Below are 20575 nucleotides of genomic sequence, written 5' to 3'. Positions count from 1 at the left end.
CCCCTGAGAGCAACTGCATTTTCAGTAGAGGACAGTTCTGCTTCAAGGAGAGGACAGATCTGCTTCACACAAGGAGTGAAGCAGATCTGTTCGACATTACTACCAGAAGAACAAATGAATATCATCTGGACAGAGTAAGTTCAGCCCAACTGAAACAGATGAAAGCCTCTAATGAAAGAAGGGCCTTCCAGCAGCCTTCCAACAGAAGCACAGTAGAAGGAGCTTAAGTATTTTTAAGGAAAAAGTTATTTGATTTTGGAGAATTTGTAAGAACTTCAAGTCACTGAACCTGCAACAGCAGGGGACTAGACTTAAAAGGGCACAGAGGGTCCCCTCCAGTCTTACGTGCATTCATGACATGAAATTTGAAGGATGGAAATACACAGAAAATCAGTAAATTACTCATGGGAAGTCTGTTACATGAAATTGATGTTTCATTTAAAAGAATGGCCTATTTACCCAGTTGTCTTAGTTCCAACCACATCATACAATAAGACAGCAAAATAAAACATTGAAATAGTGGTTTTACAAACAAGACCTTGAATGAAAGTTACACTGAGGCTTTGAGCAAGTCCTGTCAATGTATTTCAAAAAGATCTAGGGGATCATACTTTTTTGCCTTGACTTTTGCACATCGTGGCCCTTTAGCTTGTGGATCACAAAGTTATACAGCAATGGTTACTGCAGTGCATTTCCTCAGGAAGTGTTTGTGGTTCACCATGAAATACAAAATTGTTAGAAAACACCCACTGCTTTATGTGATCTTTTGATTAAACGAAGTTACATTTATTACTTTCCCTTAGTTAAAAAAAAAAAAAATCCCATTTAGCTATTTTATGGCAGTTTCCTCAATGAGACATATATACACATAATACTTATATGTGTGAATATATTTATGTATGTATATAAAAAATAAGCCAGGAGCATGTCTTGTGAAGAGAAGCCATTATTCTCCAACACAGAATATATGTAAAACAACAGTTTTTAAGCTGTCTGAACTTTTTTTAATCACAGTGTTTCACTGGATGCATATGAAAGTGTCTTTGTGCTATTTCCCTTTTGTTCTAAGGAGGGATTATGTAGAAAGAGCTTCGATATAACAACAGGTAGAGAGGTTTCACAGTAGCAGCCAAAGATTCTCTTAACTCTTCTCTTTACAATGCAATCCTACTACCTACCAAGAACAACTGCACAGGTATTAGCTAAAGTAAATTCTTGCTTATTTCCCCAGCTCCCAAATGGTGATCATGAGTTTGCTACCATGAACAGGTTGTTTACCCAGTAAAGATGGGCATCTACTAGTGTCACTGCTTGACAACACAGACCCTAAAATTAAAGGAAGAGGTCCCGGTCAGTGGCTCACTCTTGTTCATACCTTATTGAGACGACTTATTTCACACTCATAGTGTTCGTTCTTTCTGATCATTGAGGCATTCTTCTGCTTCAGGAGCTTGTTCTCTTCCTTCATTTCCCGGAGAGCTTCACTAAGGACCTTTGTTTCTTTCTGGAATGCAAACATACAGAGAGATGCTGCTGAAATGCAGATGGAACCGTTTTTCAAGAACAATTTTCAGAATATCTGCTGTCTGGCAGATGTGCTGCATTTTTGTTGTCCCAAACACAGCTGGGAAGGGAGGCAACAGGAAGGCGGATGGTTTGTAAAACCCAGATATGACAAAGTCTGTTGAAATTGTTTTGACCACTCACCATATGATGAGACCGAGACAACATACCAGACTAAATCCCTGCTCTCTACAGTCTGCAGTTGCAAAGGCATGAGAAAGCTGGCAGGCCAAGAAGCTCAGTACCATACAGATGATCATCCCAAACCTACATTACTCTTATGTACTCATAGCCTAAGGCCAGAGCTAAATGCTGGTAGAGTCCCAGGCATTCCCAGTGTCATACTACATCAAAGACAAAACCAGATCTCAGTATCACATAGTCTGAAGGCTTTTTCCACTACATAAGAGACTAAGGCAGGTCTCAGTCCACTCAAGAATTACCAAGCTACCAACCAAGGCTTAAAAGTCCACTTTCTTTGACCCCGTCACAGTTGTTGACTTGAGCTTGACCCTTCCTAGTACTTGTGCCTCCACTGTTGCCATCCCAGCAAGCTACCAGGAAGATGTTCCTACACCTCCTACAGGATTTACACACTAATCTTTCAAGACAGTATTTGATTTCTCCTATTGCTTTCAGTGCAATGGTGCTTTTCAATTTACAGTGAAGGGAGCCAAGATCCGAATTAGACCCCGAAGCAAATGGCATTGCGTAAGCTTCTCTCGCAGGGTAATGCATTCCGCACTAGCCCGCTTTTGCCAGACTGTCTTAGACCAAAGTTGTTTAGATATATGAAACAGGATGGCCCGTTCTACAAAAAAGGAAGTATTTCAAATATTCTTCTGCAGCTGCTTTATGTGATTAAAAAAAAAAAAAAAAAAAGAGATCCAACAATCGCACGCACAGAACACCATATGAATGCTTTTTTTTTCCTGTGCAACAGGCGTATCTCTGTGCAGCCAGCCATTAGGCGTTTATGGTTTGGGCTCATGAGAAATGCACCACCATGTGCTAATTGAGCCACTGAAAAGGCCCCTTGAGAAACTGTTGCTTACACGAGGTAGCTTTATCTTCCTTTGTTCTAAGTTAGTTGGAACATTTCATTTTCTCCAAAACTGGGCAAGATTAGCAGGGTATCTCTACATTAAGTATAGGAACTCACCCAGGAGCTAGCTTGAACTGGCATGTGCATGTATGCTTTAAGATATTAAAGAAAAACAAAACACTAAAATCCATATAGGCTTTTACCTATGCTCTTCTTTTCACCTTTGCCATCCTCTTTTCCTAGTTCCTAGCACACAACCTCCTTCTCAGAAGCTAACACCTCCAGGAATCGGGCCATTTGTAACTAAAGATTTCCAGTTTGTTCAGGTTTTTGAACAATCTGAATTCTTACATCTTATTGCTTCTTATTCAAGCATGTGCTTAGCTAAGACCATACTGTAATTGATAAGCAAGTAAGATGAAAGTTCTGCTTATGAAGATAAAAGCTAAGGGCTTTACATTTCTATTCCAGCAGCAGCAAACTTGCATCTTATCTGAGCCTGGAAGTGATGCGATTGCCACTTGTTTTTAGGTTTGCCTCATGTTATCAAGTGATAGAGAAGTCGGACTTCAGCCGTCAGAACACCATCCAGAAAATCTTACGAGAAGTTAGGAAGTGTGTAATACCATGAAGTGGAATGAAGATAGGAAGCATCACTCTGTGGTGCCTGTAAAACAGGGCACAAAGTTTTGCGTATACGTTCGGGATACATATGCTGATTGCTCAGGTTGGTGGTTTTGTTGTGGTGGGAATCCAGCTTAGGGATCTAACTTCAGATGTGAATGCCTACACAAGCGCGAGTGCCTAAGGAGTCCTGAGAAAGGGCCCAACCACTCTCAGGGTAAGGTGAACGCTGGTCTAGAGCAGCTGATCAGCCCAGGCACTTTCAGCCCTAATAACTGCATTGACTATATCACTAATATTTACAGGGAGCTGAGATAGCTAGCGCACATATAAAATCTATATTGTCAATACCAAAATGTGGGTGTCTGGAGCTGAATGCATTCCTTAAAGTATTTATTGCCAAGCACTTCATGTAACATCTGCAATGATGTTCCTATTCCATTTGAAATCACTGTAGCATTTTCATTCACAAAGAAATTCACCTTGAACTGAACAGTGAGGAAGGAAATCTCTGCTGTATTCCTATCAATCTGCTCGTTACTCCCCCACACACACTAATGCTGTGCTCTCTACCAATTTCAATTGAAATGACTCTCTCTCTGTACATAGTTCTCTGATCATACAGAAGATCAGCCACTGCCTTGGGTACAATATTGAGGAGCACTCCACACCACAATCTCATCTCATGGCTGTGCGACAACCCACGCCCTGCCACTCGCGAGATGAGAAAGAGGAAAGGCAAGACAGCGTTCAGCACTGAGCACGAACGGGGTAACAGCGTGCACCCTCCTACCGTTTCCTGCAATGGCCTCTCTCTGCCCAGGGCTCGCAACCTCTCATCTTCAGGATGCTGTCGATGTCTCTCTTCCTCCAGCTTACCAACTCTCCTCTCCGACACGTCCAGTTTTGCTTTCATTTCTGCCAGCTGAAAAGCAAGTGACAGACCACAGTGGGCTACCTGGGGACCCTGAAGGGCACAGCACTTTGAAGGTGCCTTCAAATCCTTTCAGCTCTCAGAAGATCAGCATAAAGGAGTGGATCTGGTTGTGTGTAAAGTCTCCAGCCACTGACTTTCCCCCTCTCCATCTCCAAGCTCCGCTGCTCTGTCTGCAGTGGAGATTCTCAATGATCCTGGGCAAATTCTCTGTTGATATTAACCCTGTTGAGTCTCACACTGTTTTGCCGCCAAAGGACAGCTACAATGGGTCTTTCCCTCCAAATGAATTTTCCGTTTTAATGTTCTTTTTTTTTTCCTTTTGCAATTTGGACTCCCTCTGCAGTGGTGCACATCCAAACGGTCTAGCCAGAGGCATAAAAGGGTCCCATATTGAATGAGGAAGAACCATTTAAATTCCTTTTCTCTTTGGGGAAAGAAAAAAAAAATCAAATAAATGATCCAGATCTCAGTAAAGCTTACTGGAAAACATTAGAGAGAAAATTTTCCTTGTAAGCAACATGAGGTCATTCCGCAAACTTCCTTTTCAAAGACAAAAACAGGAGGTGAGAAGTGTCAGTGAACCAACTTGGCTTTTAGAACACCAGGCAAAATTGTAAGCAGCCAGCTTCACTAGGCAAAGTGAAGCACAGGTGCCACACAACCGCGAACAGGTATGAAAGCTATGCCAATGGGATCTTGACCAAAAAAGGAAATAGAAAGTATTTATTTGAAATTTATTTTTCTAATCAAGAGCTTTTGTACACAGCAGTTTCTCAAAAGCAAAAAAGTCTCTGCTTATAGAAGATGGCATTCACGGAGGATTTATCTGAGAGCTTCCCCATTACAGGGAGCCCCAGTGAGCTTCCAGGCTTCACAAGCCAGTCAAAAAAGACAGGACAAGAACCAGCAGATATGTGACAATGTGGATCAGTGGCTGGGTACACCAGGTGCTGCAAGCTAATTTTCAGCTAATTATGCTCTGAAATGTGAGCCATTTTTAATACCTCATATAGGGCATATTACCTCTGCTGTTATGTCCACCCTGGTTCCTATTATTTTAGAGATGCCCTGCTTCTCTGGTTATTATGTCCTACTGAAGACGGTACACACATTAGCTTCACTTTTATGTGATGAAGCTTTTTTAATTTGTGAGCTGAAGACATAGTAAACATGATGCCTTTCCCCCCCTAAGATATTTACTATAGCTATGGCTGGTTGGTATTTTAGCACAGACTTAACTATCAGCAGGTGGTATAGATATTCCAATAGAAGCAGTCAACATTGTTACCTGTTTTTCATAAAGCTGTTTCATACGTCTAAACTGATGATCCCATTGCTTGTTCACCTCCAGAAGCTGTAATTATCAGGAAGTCACAGTAAATAACCCTTATTTCAACATTGTCAATAAATAAAAAATAGCCTGGCATTCTAATCCTTCAGCTATGAGTGCTCACAACCTCCTCCTTATCCGGCCAGGTCATTTCAGAAAAAGCAAGCGTAAGGTTTGGCGATCTTTACAGCCCATCTGCCAGTCCTTTGGTGTTTCTGTTATAGGACATGACCGTTCAGGAAGTAACATTCAGGAAGCTCGCAAATACACAATAAGCTACAGGTGAATCATTTGCAAGGCTGTACAAATCCCAAGCCGCAACTCCTAAATGGCCAAGGACTTTCTTGTTAGATTCCTTCAAATTTTCTTCCAATTAGAAGGTCCCTGACTTCCAAAAACTGAGTTGAAGACTCCTGTTGACTGCAATTACTACTGGCTGCAAACCCTGCTTGCCTTTCTCAGTACCACTAAGCCAAGCAAGCGTATGCATGCAAGATGTGAAGATCGGCTAACACCACGTGTGTAAGTGAGAAGAAGAGAATTCATCATGCATGCGTTTCTATCGGAGAAAGCCAAATAGGTCCCTCGGAAGGATTTTGCTTTGTAGGAGATAGGGTGACTCTTTAGGACGCTCAGCACAAGAATGGCTTCCAGTTCGCTGCTACCTGTGACCAAGACAACACTGGCTACTACTCACAGTGGTTCCCTGGCCTTTACAACAGCGACCATTAAAAAAATTTACCCTTTGTACTGTATAAATCTCTGCTCTTCTAGATTCATAGCCATGCTACCATAAGTCATCGTTTGTTTTTAGGAACAGTTCTCCTAATATAACTCTGCCTGGCTTGGTAGAGAGAAGTAGGACTACAGGAACTAGCTTAAAGAAAATTAAGTGCTTGCACACTTTGGGAAGAAATGCAAAGCAGAAAATCTCCACACAGAATTTGTCTCACAAGAGGACAGGATGAGATTACCACAGGAAAAATATAGGCCTTGCTGGACTGGTGGGTAAAACCAACTGCAGCATAAACATAGTGTAAGTAACAGTGATAACACACATTCAGTGAGATTTCCTGCCCCAGGCATATTACTGATATTGTAATATCTGTCTTAGAGGTTATATCTGTAAAGGTTAGGGGTAAACTTAAGATTACCTCTCGTCTCTGTCTTTCCAGTGACAGGATCTGTTGTTCCAGAGAACCGGCTGATATAGTGTTCTTTTTGGTCCGTAATGTGTGCCTTGACTGGAGAAAAGAAATGTGCAAAAATGAATGCTTTCGGCATCATCTCTTCAAGTCAAGATTATCATATGAAGTTCCCATCCACCATGGCACGTGCATGTAAAGAAACTGAAACAGCAACATTTTCTTACATTGCATTTGTATTTCAGTACCTTTACACCTGCTGACAGGAAACTTTGGAGCATACATCTGTGTTTTAATTGAAGCATTATGCAAATGGGCACTGAAATAAACAAAATTATGTCTATTTGTACCATCTGAGATGGAACACAAAATAGGATTTTAATTATCTTACAGATGGTAGTACAAACAAGTAGTACAAGCCACAAAAGTTGAGCATAAGTTGAAGTGGGCGTAAGTAATTCCCTTCATTTACAAGAACTAGAATAATAAGTAGTATTGCCCCTGGTAAGTGCTTGCAGGCCCAAGGCAATAAACTTTAGCACAATGGGTTCAAAACAAGCAATGCGAAAATGAATAGGCGATTTGGAGAAATTAGGAAATCAGTCTGCAATTGTTTCATTTTTTTTAAAGTGTGGAGTTTTGCCCATGCAGGACAAATCTTCATTCTTATAATGGCAATTTCATCTATCATAATTTCCAGGAAGTTTCTATGGATTGTCATGAAAACAAACATGTGAGCTATTATATAAATATAGAGATATATATAGATATGTATCAGGAGAAGAGTACTAGAAAAGAGATACATGCTTACAAAAATAAAGCATACTATGTTCAGATACCTGGTCAGGAATTATTTTTTTTTTTCCTCCCTAAATTCTCAATCAAAATATGAGAAACTAGAGTAAAAGCGTGAGCGCTTCTGAGGTCTTAAATCCCCTGAAATAAATTTCTTTTTTTCAGCTAGAGAATAGAAAAATGCCAAATACTCATGAAGAAGATCAAAGTATAGCTTTGTTGTGTCTTTCCACAGGCAAAAATCCTGACCACGTATTTGCCCCATGGATGGTCCTGCTGAGCTCCAATGTGGAACACTTGACTTCCATGCCAGTAAACAATCCCTCTTCCTCTAGTTCATTGACATGCTTAACTTAAAGTATCTGACGCAATTACCTGGCAGTCAATGAAGTTATTCATGTGTTGAATTGTTTTTAGAATCTGGGCCTTAGGCATGTATTTAAGAGCATATTTAAGAGTCCTATTAAAGTGAATAGGACAACTCATAAATCTAACCGCTATATATACACCGGGCACCAACTGGCCCAAATACTGCTCAAAGACGCTGTAGGGTCACTGAAATGAATCACTTTCTACCCTTTGCATAACAAATTAAATTGACCGGTACTTTTCAGCAGGGAAAAAAAAACCTCTAGGAAAGGTTTTCTTTCTAAGAAGGCCGCATCCAAAAATATTTCTAACATTTCCTTCTACTCTTAAACAGCATAAATCATTCAGATGAATCTACCGGAACACAAAAATGAGCCCATAATTGCCAATCTATGAAGCGACATGCATGATACCTGCACCAGCTCAAGCTGTTCCTGTTAATCAGCACTTCAGAGAAGAGCCAAAACAGTCACTTACTTCTAGTGCGTCTGCCGGGACTTCCATGTCACTCACATCTGCCCACGTGCATCCAAGATGGCCTTCAGCATTTGTTTCACTATGGGTCTATAAGAGGAGCAACGGAAGAGATATTTTATGTTGGTTAAAGGAGCAGGACAACTGCATTAAGACTCAGAAGATCCACAAGTGCTGCCTGTGGAAGCAGCCGAGGTTCAGAAATAAGGGGTGGAATTTTGATTTTTAACCTTTTCCTTCTTCCTGGCGGGGGCTTCCCAGACGGGTTGAAGCACACTGCCTATGACTAATATGCCGGGCAAGGCAGTACTCTGCTTAGTGTGCATGTAAATCACAATTGACTGGCCCTGAGAGAGGAAGTTGCATGTATAAGGGAAGGAAGGGTATGTTTTTTCAGTAAACAAGAGGACAGGGTTTTCTATCCCTGCTTCCAGTTGTAAAAAAGGACTTACGTAAATATGACAAGTATTAAGTGACACTAAGACAGTGTGAACTATCATGATCAAAAAATTAGTGAGTCATGCTTATAAAGGAGTAATAGAGAAGTCTGTTAACAGCTATGGGGAAGAGCACACCCATACAAACCCCAAGATGTTCAGGGGAAAACCATAATTGGAAAATTGATTTACTTTCCCTGAAGAAAAGCTGCACAAAGATGAAGTATGACAGGCGTCGTTATTCTTCTCCTAAGGACATCGTACTTGCAGTTCTAGTCCTTACCTCATCTAAGCATAGATCTAGATTCAAGCTACTCAAGTCTTCACTTGAGTACTCAACGTATCTAACACTTCAAACTTGTGTCAGTTTCCCATTTGGAAAAAGAGGTTAACCTTGCCAAGTTAAAGTCACTGGAAAGATTAACAAAGAAAAGGCTTCCACAGACTTCACATACAAAGTCAGGAGGAAAGAGAAAAGTGCAAAGTACTGTCATCTTCAGCCTTGGAATTCTGAATAATGATGGATTTGAGAAGGAAGCATTAAAAAGAAAAATCATTTTCCTTCTTGCGGAAAGATCCCTGGGTCTGAGGCTTTTTCAGTGGGAGCAAAGGTTGCTTATTTCCTTTTCAAGGAAAGGAACGAAAGCTAGCCTGTGAAATTTGACATAAAATAATATAAACCTGTGGGAGTTCTTTCAATTTCCAAAAAAAGGATTTAGACAAAGTAAAGTAATCCTGTCAAATGCTGGAATTTAACAGCCACATTCCAGATCTCTGGTTCGTAATGTGTGACTAAGCGACTCCTCTTTTGCAAGATATAAACCCCAATTTGGAAGAAAGCTACTATTCTATAATATTTGCATATGAAATATATCCTCCCTACCCTAATGTTCTTTTTATTTTTTCCTGGTTTATGGAGTGGCTGGAAAACTCGTGGGGTATAAAGAGAGAAATTAAAAACCAAACGTTATTTTAATAAAGACATTTTACATTCTACATAAGAGTCATCCAACACATCAAAAAATAAAAGAATTTCATCTGTACCTATACCAAAACTAGTCTTTGAACATATCCCTCCCAGGTACAGCATTGGTTTAAAGAAGGAAAAACTACTGGCTGATAATACAATAGCAATTTCCACAATTGCATTTCTCAACATTTCTGTAGTGATTGAATACATTGCAAGAAATATGAGCCACTAACTGTCAGGCAATGAAACAAAGTCAACCTCTGTACCGCCAAAGCAAGATTGAGTAAAACAGGAAGGCCATCCTCTGGGAAACAGACAAGCGAGAAGGCCAACTTCTAAAATGAATAAACATACCATGCTACCTGAGAGAATGTAGTAATAAGTAAACCCTAAAAATCCCCACAGCGGAGAAGGAAGAGGAAGCACCACACATTTTTAAAATGAGACTGAGCATTGTAATATTATTAAAAGTTTATATCAAACTAAAGCTTACACCTAATGACTTCAAAGTTCTTTGCAGAAGCAGGCAATAACTTTATTATACACACAGGGAAACAGGCCAACTGAACGCTAAAGGTCATCCAGATGTTTGTGTCAGATCAGAGAATGGTGATGTCTCCTTTTACCCACGGTCTGTCCATCTGTCACAGCCACGTCTGCAGCAGCCACTAGCAGGCTGTCACTGCATAACTGTGTTCTGACTGTACTGAAGCTAGGGCACATGAAGAGTCTAGAGTGAGCTGCTGAAGGAGAGGGTACTGTCCCTAGACACAAATGACACAAACAGCAATTATCTATAGTCATCTCCCAATGTCCTGGCTGCTACAGTCCTATACATTATATCAGCCTGGAGAAGAGAAGGCTCTGGGGGGCCTTATAGCAGTCTTCCTGAACCTAAAGCGCGCCTACAGAAAAGGTGGAGAGAGACTCCTCGTCAGGGAGTGTACCAATAGGACGAGGGGTAACGGTTTTAAACTGAAAGAGGGTAGATTTAGACTACGTATTAGGAAGAAATTCTTTACTCTGAGGGCAGCGAGATACTGGCACAGGTTGCCCAAAGAAGTTGTGGAGGCCCCATCCCTGAAAGTGTTCAAGGACTGGTTGGATGGGGCTTTGAGCAACCTGGTCTAGTCAGAGGTGTCCGGGCCCATGGCAAAGTGGTTGGAACTAGATGGTCTTTAAGGTCCCTTCCAACTCTAACCATTCTACAATTATAAACTCATGGAAACAGAGTCTGTCTCTGTCTATAAAGTACCAACACTGAGCATCTGATTCATAAAAATACAGTCAGAAAACCTCCATGCTGCACGTCTGCTCTTGAGGGCAATGATTCTGAAGCACAGATACCTTCCCTTACACCGGCTCCCATGTTTGGCAGGCCCATCCCTATTCCGGCAGCAGCTAAGCTTTGGGAGAAAGCTTAGGTTGAACAGCCGCATTTTATGGTCTACCCTGCTAAGGTAAATCAGCCCATTTCCCATTTCCTCACCACAGTGTGCTACAAAGTGCTACATGAGTTGCTGAGTGTTCTCTGTAGCAGGGACAGAAGAGCAAACCCAGGGCACAGCCCTACCTGTGAATCACAGCTCCCACTTAAATGATATTAGTGCTCAAATTACTTTGAGGAGAGGATGAGGCTAAGACCTTGGAATGCACACAGGTGTTACCGTTTAGTTCAAAAGAGTTTCCTGGAAAGCTGAGCAGTTTCCTGGAAAGCTAGGTGGACATTAGGACACCAAATCCTTTGTTGTTGATACCTTAATGACCATATTAATGACTACCAAAAGTGAGTAATTCTGTCTTGGACTGGAAGATCTGAAGGTGCCATTTATAGGGATTTTAACTAGTTGCAACACTGTTCCTTTCCATTCTTCCCACTGCTCCTGCCTTCATGACGCGGTGAAGGAGCTGGGAAGACCTGGGGGAAAAGGTGAAGCTCCTGGAAGAATAGAGGCTGGAACAGCAACAGCGTCTCCACATCTCCCCCTTTCCATGCCAAACTGACCGGCACATCTGTCCATTTTCACTCTCTGTGAGCCTACCATGGTGTCTGAGCCGCAACCGCTGTTGTCCTTTCCCACACTACGGCTATGCATAAGAGTTTTGAGTCGAGTTTCACTGTTTACTGAAATAGCTGTTGTTTGCATGCAGTTTGGCACCACCGGTGAATGCAATTCATGCTGGCCTCGTTTACTGGGTATATCTTTCACCTAACATCACTGTCTTGTTTGAAAGACTTAACGCTTCCTGCTAATAATCAATAAGCTCTGAGCTAGGCATGCCTGTGTGGAAGCTCTTAGCTTTGTTACTGGCCTTCCACCCTACATGCACATGTTAAAAACAGTGCCAAGTTTTCTTGCACCCTTTTAGCTATTGCTTTTCACTACAGGGATTTTATACAAAACACGACAGAATCGAAATGACTTTAAGTACTCTTCAGTGCCTAGCTAGGCAAGCTCAGCATTCCTACGGATAACGCTGATGCCCCTTCACACAATACCTAAAATCAAATGCCTTTTAAGAGATTTGATAGGAAATACATCTTAAGAGAAATAATGTGCTCAAGAACAACAGTGCTGTTCAGCTGTGCAAGCAGCTTGGTGGGAGATAGGTTCCTTCTTCCTTTCCTCACAAGTGCTTTGATTGCCACGTAAGAATAGTACGGGGTACTGGAAAGAGAAGAGTATGTCCAAAATCTATATGAACAGAAGAAATGACAATGAGTAGGGAACAAAAGCTCAAGCTCTTCAGAGGTGGTAGCATTCTTCCAGCAAAAACTGGGAGAAGTTGAAGCAAAATTGTTGTCTCTCTCTGTGAAAACAGTTAGTAGCACTGAAAAGAAAGACAAGGAGATGACAACATTCATTTTCTTTGGTATTGCAGAGATAAAGACACTACATTTGTTTATCAGTCTACTGCTACACAATGAAGAACAACTTAGTTGTACCTCAGCACTTCAGACATCTGAGATATAAAAATCCTTGAAATAAAGACTCTTTTTGACAGCTATCAGACTTCAGAAGTCAAAATAAGAAAAATATTTTTAAGGCATTTATACTTGGCTTGAAGCTATTGAATCAAACATGCAGTTTTAAATTGCTTGGAGAATTTTAGTTGAAGACCTGGCTGTAAATGCAGTCGCAAACCCAAAAATCTATTTACAGATCCAAGCAAACATTCAACAAGCTGTTAAAATTTTCCAGCCTGAAAAACATAAGCAGACCAGTTAAAGATTCTGGAGGAAAATTTGTCCTAGTGCTACACAGTCACAGGAAGCTTCACAGGAAGCAAAAATGACAGCTGAAGAGGGTGTCTGCAAAGCGTGAACAGGCCAGCACAAAACACCAGGAAAGCAAATTGTGAAGGAAAACACAGAGTTAGCAGCGTTGCCAAAGGCAAGGCAGCATACGTTTGGTAGGTGTTGCACTGTTTGGTAAGTATCTGCAGAAAAGCAGAGAAGATACCAGAGGAGAAACCAAGCGTGCCCAAGCGGGAACATCATCAGCTGTGCGCTGTGCTGAGAAGATGTCCATCAGCGCTAATGAAGGCAAGGGCTCCCCAGGAGCTGCTTGAGCCACTCTCGCAGCCGTGGACTGAAACAGCACCTCAGATGTGGGCAACACCCCTGACTACACACAGGCTGGGTGCCGCCATGCAAATTAGCACCATCTCTAACACTGCAGTACAGGGCTTGTGGGGAAAATCTAATCACTCTCTTGTCACAGACAACTAAAAATCAGATTTTACTGTGGTAAAATCATACCTACTTTAGCCACTAACGTGCAAAATCAAGACTTGCTAAATGTGATGTAACAGCACTGACAATCTAGTCGGCAAGTTTTATACATCCCAATCTAATGCTTGCGTGAACCTTAATTTTGCTGATTATTTCTTCTCTTCCTCTTTAAATGAACAAGTCAGTCTGTGTCATGGCATTTACTGGTTACACTAAAAAAAAAAAAAATCACGAGAAAACAAACTGCAGGTAATAGTCTCTGAGTGAAGAAATACAAACTTGGCAACGTCGTACAGTAAAACTGCCTCCGACTTGTCCATAAATATGTGTAAAACCACATCATAGTCTGCAGTGGATGGAGTTGTGTCACTTTTTATAGCTTTCCTAAAATACAGAGACATACAGGCCTTTATCTACCTGGGGTCCATCACACATTTTAGAGCAAAAGCATAACTAACTAAGATTCTCTTTTCATCTGTTTCTCAGCCCTTACTTCTGCTTCTACTCACTCTCCAGAAAGTCACTTCCTTTGCACGTTCCTCCTATCCATCCCAGGCAAGGAAACTCAACATCATTACTCCTGCTGTTGGGCTGTGATGCGTAATTGTAGCATTAACCACCACTGAATATAAATAAACTTTTCTTTACATTTGAGCATAGTTCAAGTAAACACAGACAACAAAGTAGAGAAATGGAGCAGAGTCTGCTCTCCAGAAGGGCAAGTGAAATCTGGTAGCTCAAGAAAACGAAGTTAATACAACAAGAATGAACACTTTCTGGCTTTGGAGAGCTGGTCAGATCTGGCTCCTCCTAGAATAATTTCTCTTCTATGTGTGTTATAAAAATGCTTCCTTAATGTACACATGAGTTCTGTTCTTTGGCTTCCACTGCTCTGTCCCTCTTACAGTGACTGATCAAAACAAGATTAAATGTATTAAGAAAATATTATAATGAACAAACCTGTCCCTGCAAGTTTGACTAAGAGTCTGAAACCTTCTGTAATGTCTGTGAATAATGACTTAAAACATTTATCTTCTTAATCATCATGAATTCTTAGCAAGAACTTTACCCAATTTTCTCCCACTCTTCATGCTCTTTTTTTTCCTCCCAATTCATACTCACACACTTAGTCTATGAAGCATTATCCTCAGCATTTCTGATTTTTGTCCATGGTACAGGCAATGGTGACAGAAGAGAATTGGCCATGTATTTTTCAAAAAACATCAGGTAGCTCTGGTCATTATGACAGATGGTACCAGTTTAACTTTTGTTCACAGCTGTCTTGTATTACTTTAAAGACTGGGGTGAAGGGGGAAACATCTTCTTTTATGGCAATCAGTTTGAGCACACTCAGGGAAAAAAGTTTCAGATACTTCGGAGCGTGGCTACAAGGAGTGCCTGGCAAGGAGCTGGGAGCCAGAAGCTCCTGTAGAGAGACGGCTGTGAGGAGCAGGAATAAGTCAGTCAGCAACCAGGTATGGAAAAAGCTTCCCAGGAAGCAAATTGGACCTGGCAGGATTTGCCACCCCTCAGAAACTCACCGAGTAAACTCACAAGTGGCAGCACACAAGCTCACCTGCAAGGACAAAGCGGGCTGAACTGTTCAGAAATCTCTTCTTAATTTCTAGTCTATTTCTATGATGTTCTGTAATTTCTACTAGTAGCAGCTTTGAGGTTGGGCTTTTTTTTTCCCCCGATTTAAAAAATAGATTTTAGTTTGCATTCTAGGAAGACCTGACCTTTCTGAGCGTAAAAGCCTTTTAGTCATCTCTGGGAAGCTTGCAACGGGAGAAAAATCAAAGCTTTGGAGCTGTGGCCAACACTGAATCCTCTCACAAGCACCAGCACTGCAAGAAGATAAAAGTTCTCATTTTCAGAGTGCTGGATCTTTATTCTGGGGAAGGCTTCTGTTACAGTATTACAAAATAGGCACTCACAAATTAAGATACTGAAAGCCACTTGTCACTTCTCAAAATTCTGTCTGTTCAGTAACTGCAGTGAAACCAAGAAACATTAAAATGCTTGATTCAAGCAAAAGAAAATCTTTCTTTGATGACAGAATGGTAAAGTAATATTCCCCCCCCCCTCTTTTTTTTTTCTTTCTTCCTAGTCTATTAGCTATCTGCTGTGAGGTTTGCTGGAGTTTGTTTCATTTATTGTAATGTTCAGTTGCAGAACTGTAGGAGCTAGATTTACTCCGATACTACTTCAGTTAAAATTTGGTGGCTTCTGGGGAGCCTTCTGTTTGCTTACATTTTTGTTGAGCTTTGCTTTTGGCGTTATTCCTGAAGCTGTTATCATGCCAGCAGTGCCTGCTACAATATCCTTTGCAACCTCTTTTCCCATTCTGGTGCATACAGTGAAATGGCAAAAAATGAGGGATTTTAGTTGAAGAATAAATTCAGCTTTTAAGCCAGAAGAAGAATCTACCTCTTCCTGTCTAAACCTGGTCTACGCGCTTCAGCTGGAGAAGTGTGCTAGAAAGGGATTTTCCCTTAAGTATGTCAGCCTCAACTTTTTGTGCTGTTCGGTTAGGTACTCACTCTGACAAAAAAATATGTGCAGATGCAAATGTGCGCCTTAATATGTGGGAACCAGATAAAATTAGAGCAAGATGTAGAAAACTAATTATTTTAGTTGCTATTCTTCCCTTCCTATTCAATACTTTTATCCACTCTCACATCCCCCAGAAAACATCCTTCATGTGGATGAAGCCCTGAATATACTGAAAACACTCTGCATAAGTCCTTTCTAGTAATATTTGTATTTGATGCATAATATTTAGTCTATCTTATTCTAGTTGAATGCAATCAGCTTTATACTTAAATTTGAAAAGGAAAGGTGCTTTTTTTTGTGAAAAGAAATATGTTTCTTTGCTTTCTTATATTAAAATAGCAAATTGTTTGATCCTTTTGGCCTTCAGTTTCCCCCTCTGTAGAAGACAGAACAAGGAACACTTTTCTTCTTGAGGCACGTTTTGAGGACACGCATTTTCACAGACTATGGCCTCTGCAGGACTGTCGCTTGCAAGCCTTCTTGTTCACATAAACTCGTGCTGCACGTGGCAGCAATAAGTGATGTTACAGAAGATAGTGGGAATAGATCAGTAGTTGTGAATTCAAAATTATCGATTGTTCTAATCAGTAAAAGATTTCATTGGATGTTTCCCTTTTTTGGTCAATAGCTCTAGCAAAAGTAAACATATTTCACTAAACTGAGAAGAGCTTAAATCAGTGTAAAATAACGATGCCACACAAATCTCTCACCTCTCATTTCAGCTTAACACTTAAAATGCCAGTTAGCTCAACTAGACAAACTACATTTAGGGACAGAGGCACTCAAGTCCCTTATATTAGACCAATAAACCATATGTGGGTGTCAGGCACCCAAGTACACCAACAGGCTCTAATTGCTGTGACCTGCCTGTAAGGATGTTTCTCTGTCATCTCCTGCCTCTTTTCCCTCTCTTGGAGCAGGGAACATTCTCTGTCATCTCCTGCCTCTTTTCCCTAGGGCTCTTGGAGCAGGGAACACAGCATCCTGACGAGCTGCAGTTAAAGTACTACAGGTAAAGGAATCATAGGCTGAAGGATGTGCTGAGAATTAGTTCATTCTGCAGACCTACATTTTGTCTCTCTCAAATATTTGCTTTTAAAACCACAATGCTATTACATATTTTTATGGAAAAAAAAATCCTAGTGAAAAAGGGAATTTTTTTTTACAGATGTTTCCAGATAACAGTCTCAAAAGCGATTGAAGCTCAGAAGGAAATGACATTTTGCAGTGTGCAATATATACTCTTCACTCCAGAAAAAAAAAAGTTACAGAATAAAAGTGATTTGCTGGCTTTGCCAAATAGCTTCCTGATGAATGACCAACGCTATAGGGAAGGATACACTTCTGTTTCATTATTAACTTTTTCCTAATTCCTAAATACAGAATTTTCCCCTCATTTTAAGTCTAAATCAGCATTTCATTTCACAAACTGACATCTTCTGGTTTGTTTGGTTTTTTTATACTATTTTATAACCTTAGTAGTTGAAAGTATAGTAGGTTTGTTAGAAATATTGCTTCATTTTCCAAAACACACAATCCGATACATGCACTGCTAGCATCTTATACTGAGGTTGTTGGAGCTTATCATCACAACTGTCAAGCTGTCACTCATTTGAAGTCCAGGTCAATAACCAGCCAAGTGAAAAGCTGTTTGACTTAAAATTATAAATAAAAAATAGCCAGTATGTTTCCAGTGCAGAAATATTATAAACTTTCCTCCTTTAAGCTATGAAAACCACACACGGGGATCTTTCAAGGGCAAACAAGTGCTATAAATGCAAAAAGCCTAAAAGCACTGCAGATGAAATACTGCCGCAGTATTCTGTGCGAAGCACTGAAGCACCCCACAGAAACAGTTAAAGTGAGCACGCTCTTTCTTTTTCCTCCTCACATCCACCAAATCCTTTCCTACATCTCCTTCTGATGGAGGGAGGCTAACACAGGGAACCAGGTGTTTCCACAGACCGTTTGTGGCTTGCTGTTCTGCCCTGTAGTTTCATAGCTCAGTGCTACTTGATTCTGCACTGACTTCTGTTTCACCGTGCCTATTCCTCCCCTGGGGCCGGGAATCCCCATTCCTCCCTGAGGCTTCTCTCTTACTGTTTCTAATCCCACTAGTCTAACCCTGGGGCATCTCCTTACGCTCAGCTCAGCTTCATGCCCTAAGGTCATGACTCATTTTGCAGATGGCGGTTTACATGTGAAAGGAGCTATGTGTAATTTCGGGTTTCATAGAAGAGAGTCAACTCTCCTTTACTGCCTCATCAATTTCCTGCATTGGGCCTCGGAGTGCAGCCTTCAGAGGTTTCCTTCCCCCTCCCACCCCGTAGCAGAGTCACACAAGCAGGTAAATGTGTCATCCCTTGAAGGTGGATGGCATTCATGGCTTAATCACTTCTCTCCTCTGCACCTCTCACTCCTCCCTTTCCCAGTTTGCAGAAAACAGGAATTTCCTTTGGTCCTCCCACTGCATGATAAAAAGCAGCTTGCTATTTCAGGGGAGAGGAGGGAAACCTAGAACAAGTTTTTGTCATGCTTGTTAACCGCTGCGTCACTGCAAGCAAAGATGACCATCTTAACAGGTGGCTTAAGATTTTCTGCTAGTAATACCACAGAAGCGTGAGTTTGAATCACTGTTTTTCTTCTTCTTTCTTCCTATTTATCTAAAAGCCTTTCTGACACTCCCAAAGATATTTGTCACCCACACCTCTGCTCATCCTCAGTTAAAGCAGAACCACCAAATGCAACAACCTAAAGAAACATCAGTGCTCTTAGGGTATGCAGTTTTGCGGATCTGCGTTATCCAACAGGCATAGCTGACTACGGAGGGTGGCACTTTGGATAATCAGTGGATGTAGTTGACCTTTTAAAGCACTACAAAACATGCCTTCGCATTCAGTCTTCCTGGTAACAGAAAGTAGCTGTTTCAGGAAAAAAAAAAAAAATTGTAGCAAGTTCATTGCATCATTTCAGAAATCAAAAAGTTTCATGCACAATCAAGTTGCCCAGGGAACATCCCCTGAATGTTCTTTCCTGGCAGATAAACATTGCAAAAGCAGACTGCATTTACCTTAAGGGAACATGAAGTTCTCTGAGCATTCGGACTCTCTTGGGCAACAGGTTCAGGGTCCTCACACAACTGGTAAGTGTTGTTCTTTTCTATCAGGTTCCTTATTTCGATATCAAGTTCTTTACTCTCACACCTGCTTAGAAAGAAATAACAGTGTTAAATTTTACACCAAAACGTGAAGCACAGAGAAGGTGAATTTGTCTTCTGAATGTGACAAGAGAGACAGCAGAGCTAGTCCTGCAACGAGCTCCTGCTCCCTTCTCCCTTGGTACACAGAGAGCACTAAAGCAGCGTCACACAGGCAATCTCTAAGTCCTCTGTGACAGAAATTAATTTAAAATACTTAAACAAGCAGTCTTTATAAATTTTACTACCTTGTGTATACAAAATCCAAGTCGACCCTTTTGGGAATTATATGAACACTGTCATGTGCCCTCAACCCCACCCACAACTTCAAGAATTTCAAATTCAACTTTATCAAAAATGCAACTGAAATGGTTAAATTGGTTTTGAACTCCAAAACTAGGTGCTCAGTTCACAAAGTTTTTTGATGGCACATTTTGTTTTCTGTAACACTTCATAATAGATACCTGACATGCATTTTCAATCTTTTTCCCTGAAAGTTCCTTTTAAAAACATTCATATCTTGTAAAAATTGCTCTGTTGTGAACACTAAAATGATATTCATTTGGTGGGAAAATAATTTTCTTTCAGTCTCTCTGCTGAGGACACACAAGACTTAGGCACACTTAAGGGCTTGCTCTAAATCCGCAGAACCAACTAACAATTAGGGCTGATTCACGCAATACACCATAATGGTGGAATGTGACTTTCAGAGAACGGACTGAGGCATAATTAAAACAAACCCCCAAAAGCCCTAGACCCAACCCAAGTTTTCAAGAAATACTCATGTCTTTTACAAGCTCAGACTTTCGTTTCCTAACCAGCTTAAACCAACTCTACATATAAGTAGTGCATGACCAGAAAGAAAGCTGCAAGGCTCAAAATTATTACCAACCTGTTATAGCAAGATCACTTATTGATTTAGGCAGAAAATACTAAATTCTTCAATTTGAACTACCAGGAAAACGGAAAGCAGTAAGAATTTGTCAGTTATACTTATTGCACTTTAGACAGGCAATCCACAGACACCTGCGCTGCAGGTTCTGAGAGAACGCTGGAAGAACAATAGATAAAATTATCCAATGAGCACACCCATCTATCCTAATCCTAAGAGTAAGTGTGGCAAACTTTATGCTGATAGCATAAAATGATGCATTTTATTCTTGATATTTACAACACAGAGACTATAACAGAAATGTATTTTCATTAAGCATGAATGTAAAATCATTTGCAGAGGTACTACAATAAAATGCCAACAGTAGCAAACAAGGACAAGTAAAACTCAAGAACTTTTTTTTGACTTGCCGCTTAGTAGTTGGACAAGCTGGAATTTCATGGTAGTTTCCAAGCTGCCACGAAGCCTGTCTGAACCAAACAATATCTTGTTTCATGGCAGAAACA

The 20575-nt window shown here is 40.7% G+C and overlaps 1 protein-coding gene across 1 annotated transcript in view; it reads right to left on the bottom strand.

Moving 5' to 3' along the window:
• Positions 1 to 19652, bottom strand: part of TNIP3 (TNFAIP3 interacting protein 3) — a 32497-nt gene extending 12845 nt beyond the window's left edge. The window contains exons 1-7 of the mRNA XM_009887898.1: positions 19642 to 19652; positions 19052 to 19184; positions 8286 to 8372; positions 6654 to 6743; positions 5458 to 5523; positions 4026 to 4157; positions 1376 to 1504 (exon numbers count right to left, since the gene is read on the bottom strand). Coding sequence (XP_009886200.1) covers positions 1376 to 1504; positions 4026 to 4157; positions 5458 to 5523; positions 6654 to 6743; positions 8286 to 8372; positions 19052 to 19184; positions 19642 to 19652 — 648 coding nt within the window. The remainder of the gene's footprint in view (positions 1 to 1375; positions 1505 to 4025; positions 4158 to 5457; positions 5524 to 6653; positions 6744 to 8285; positions 8373 to 19051; positions 19185 to 19641) is intronic.
• Between the last annotated feature and the right edge of the window lie 923 nt (positions 19653 to 20575).

This window comes from Charadrius vociferus, unplaced genomic scaffold (genome assembly GCF_000708025.1).
Source record: "Charadrius vociferus isolate BGI_N301 unplaced genomic scaffold, ASM70802v2 scaffold806, whole genome shotgun sequence".
Taxonomy (NCBI): domain Eukaryota; kingdom Metazoa; phylum Chordata; class Aves; order Charadriiformes; family Charadriidae; genus Charadrius; species Charadrius vociferus.
Note: the sequence above shows the minus strand (reverse complement) of the source record. Positions and strands in the feature narration are given on the sequence as shown.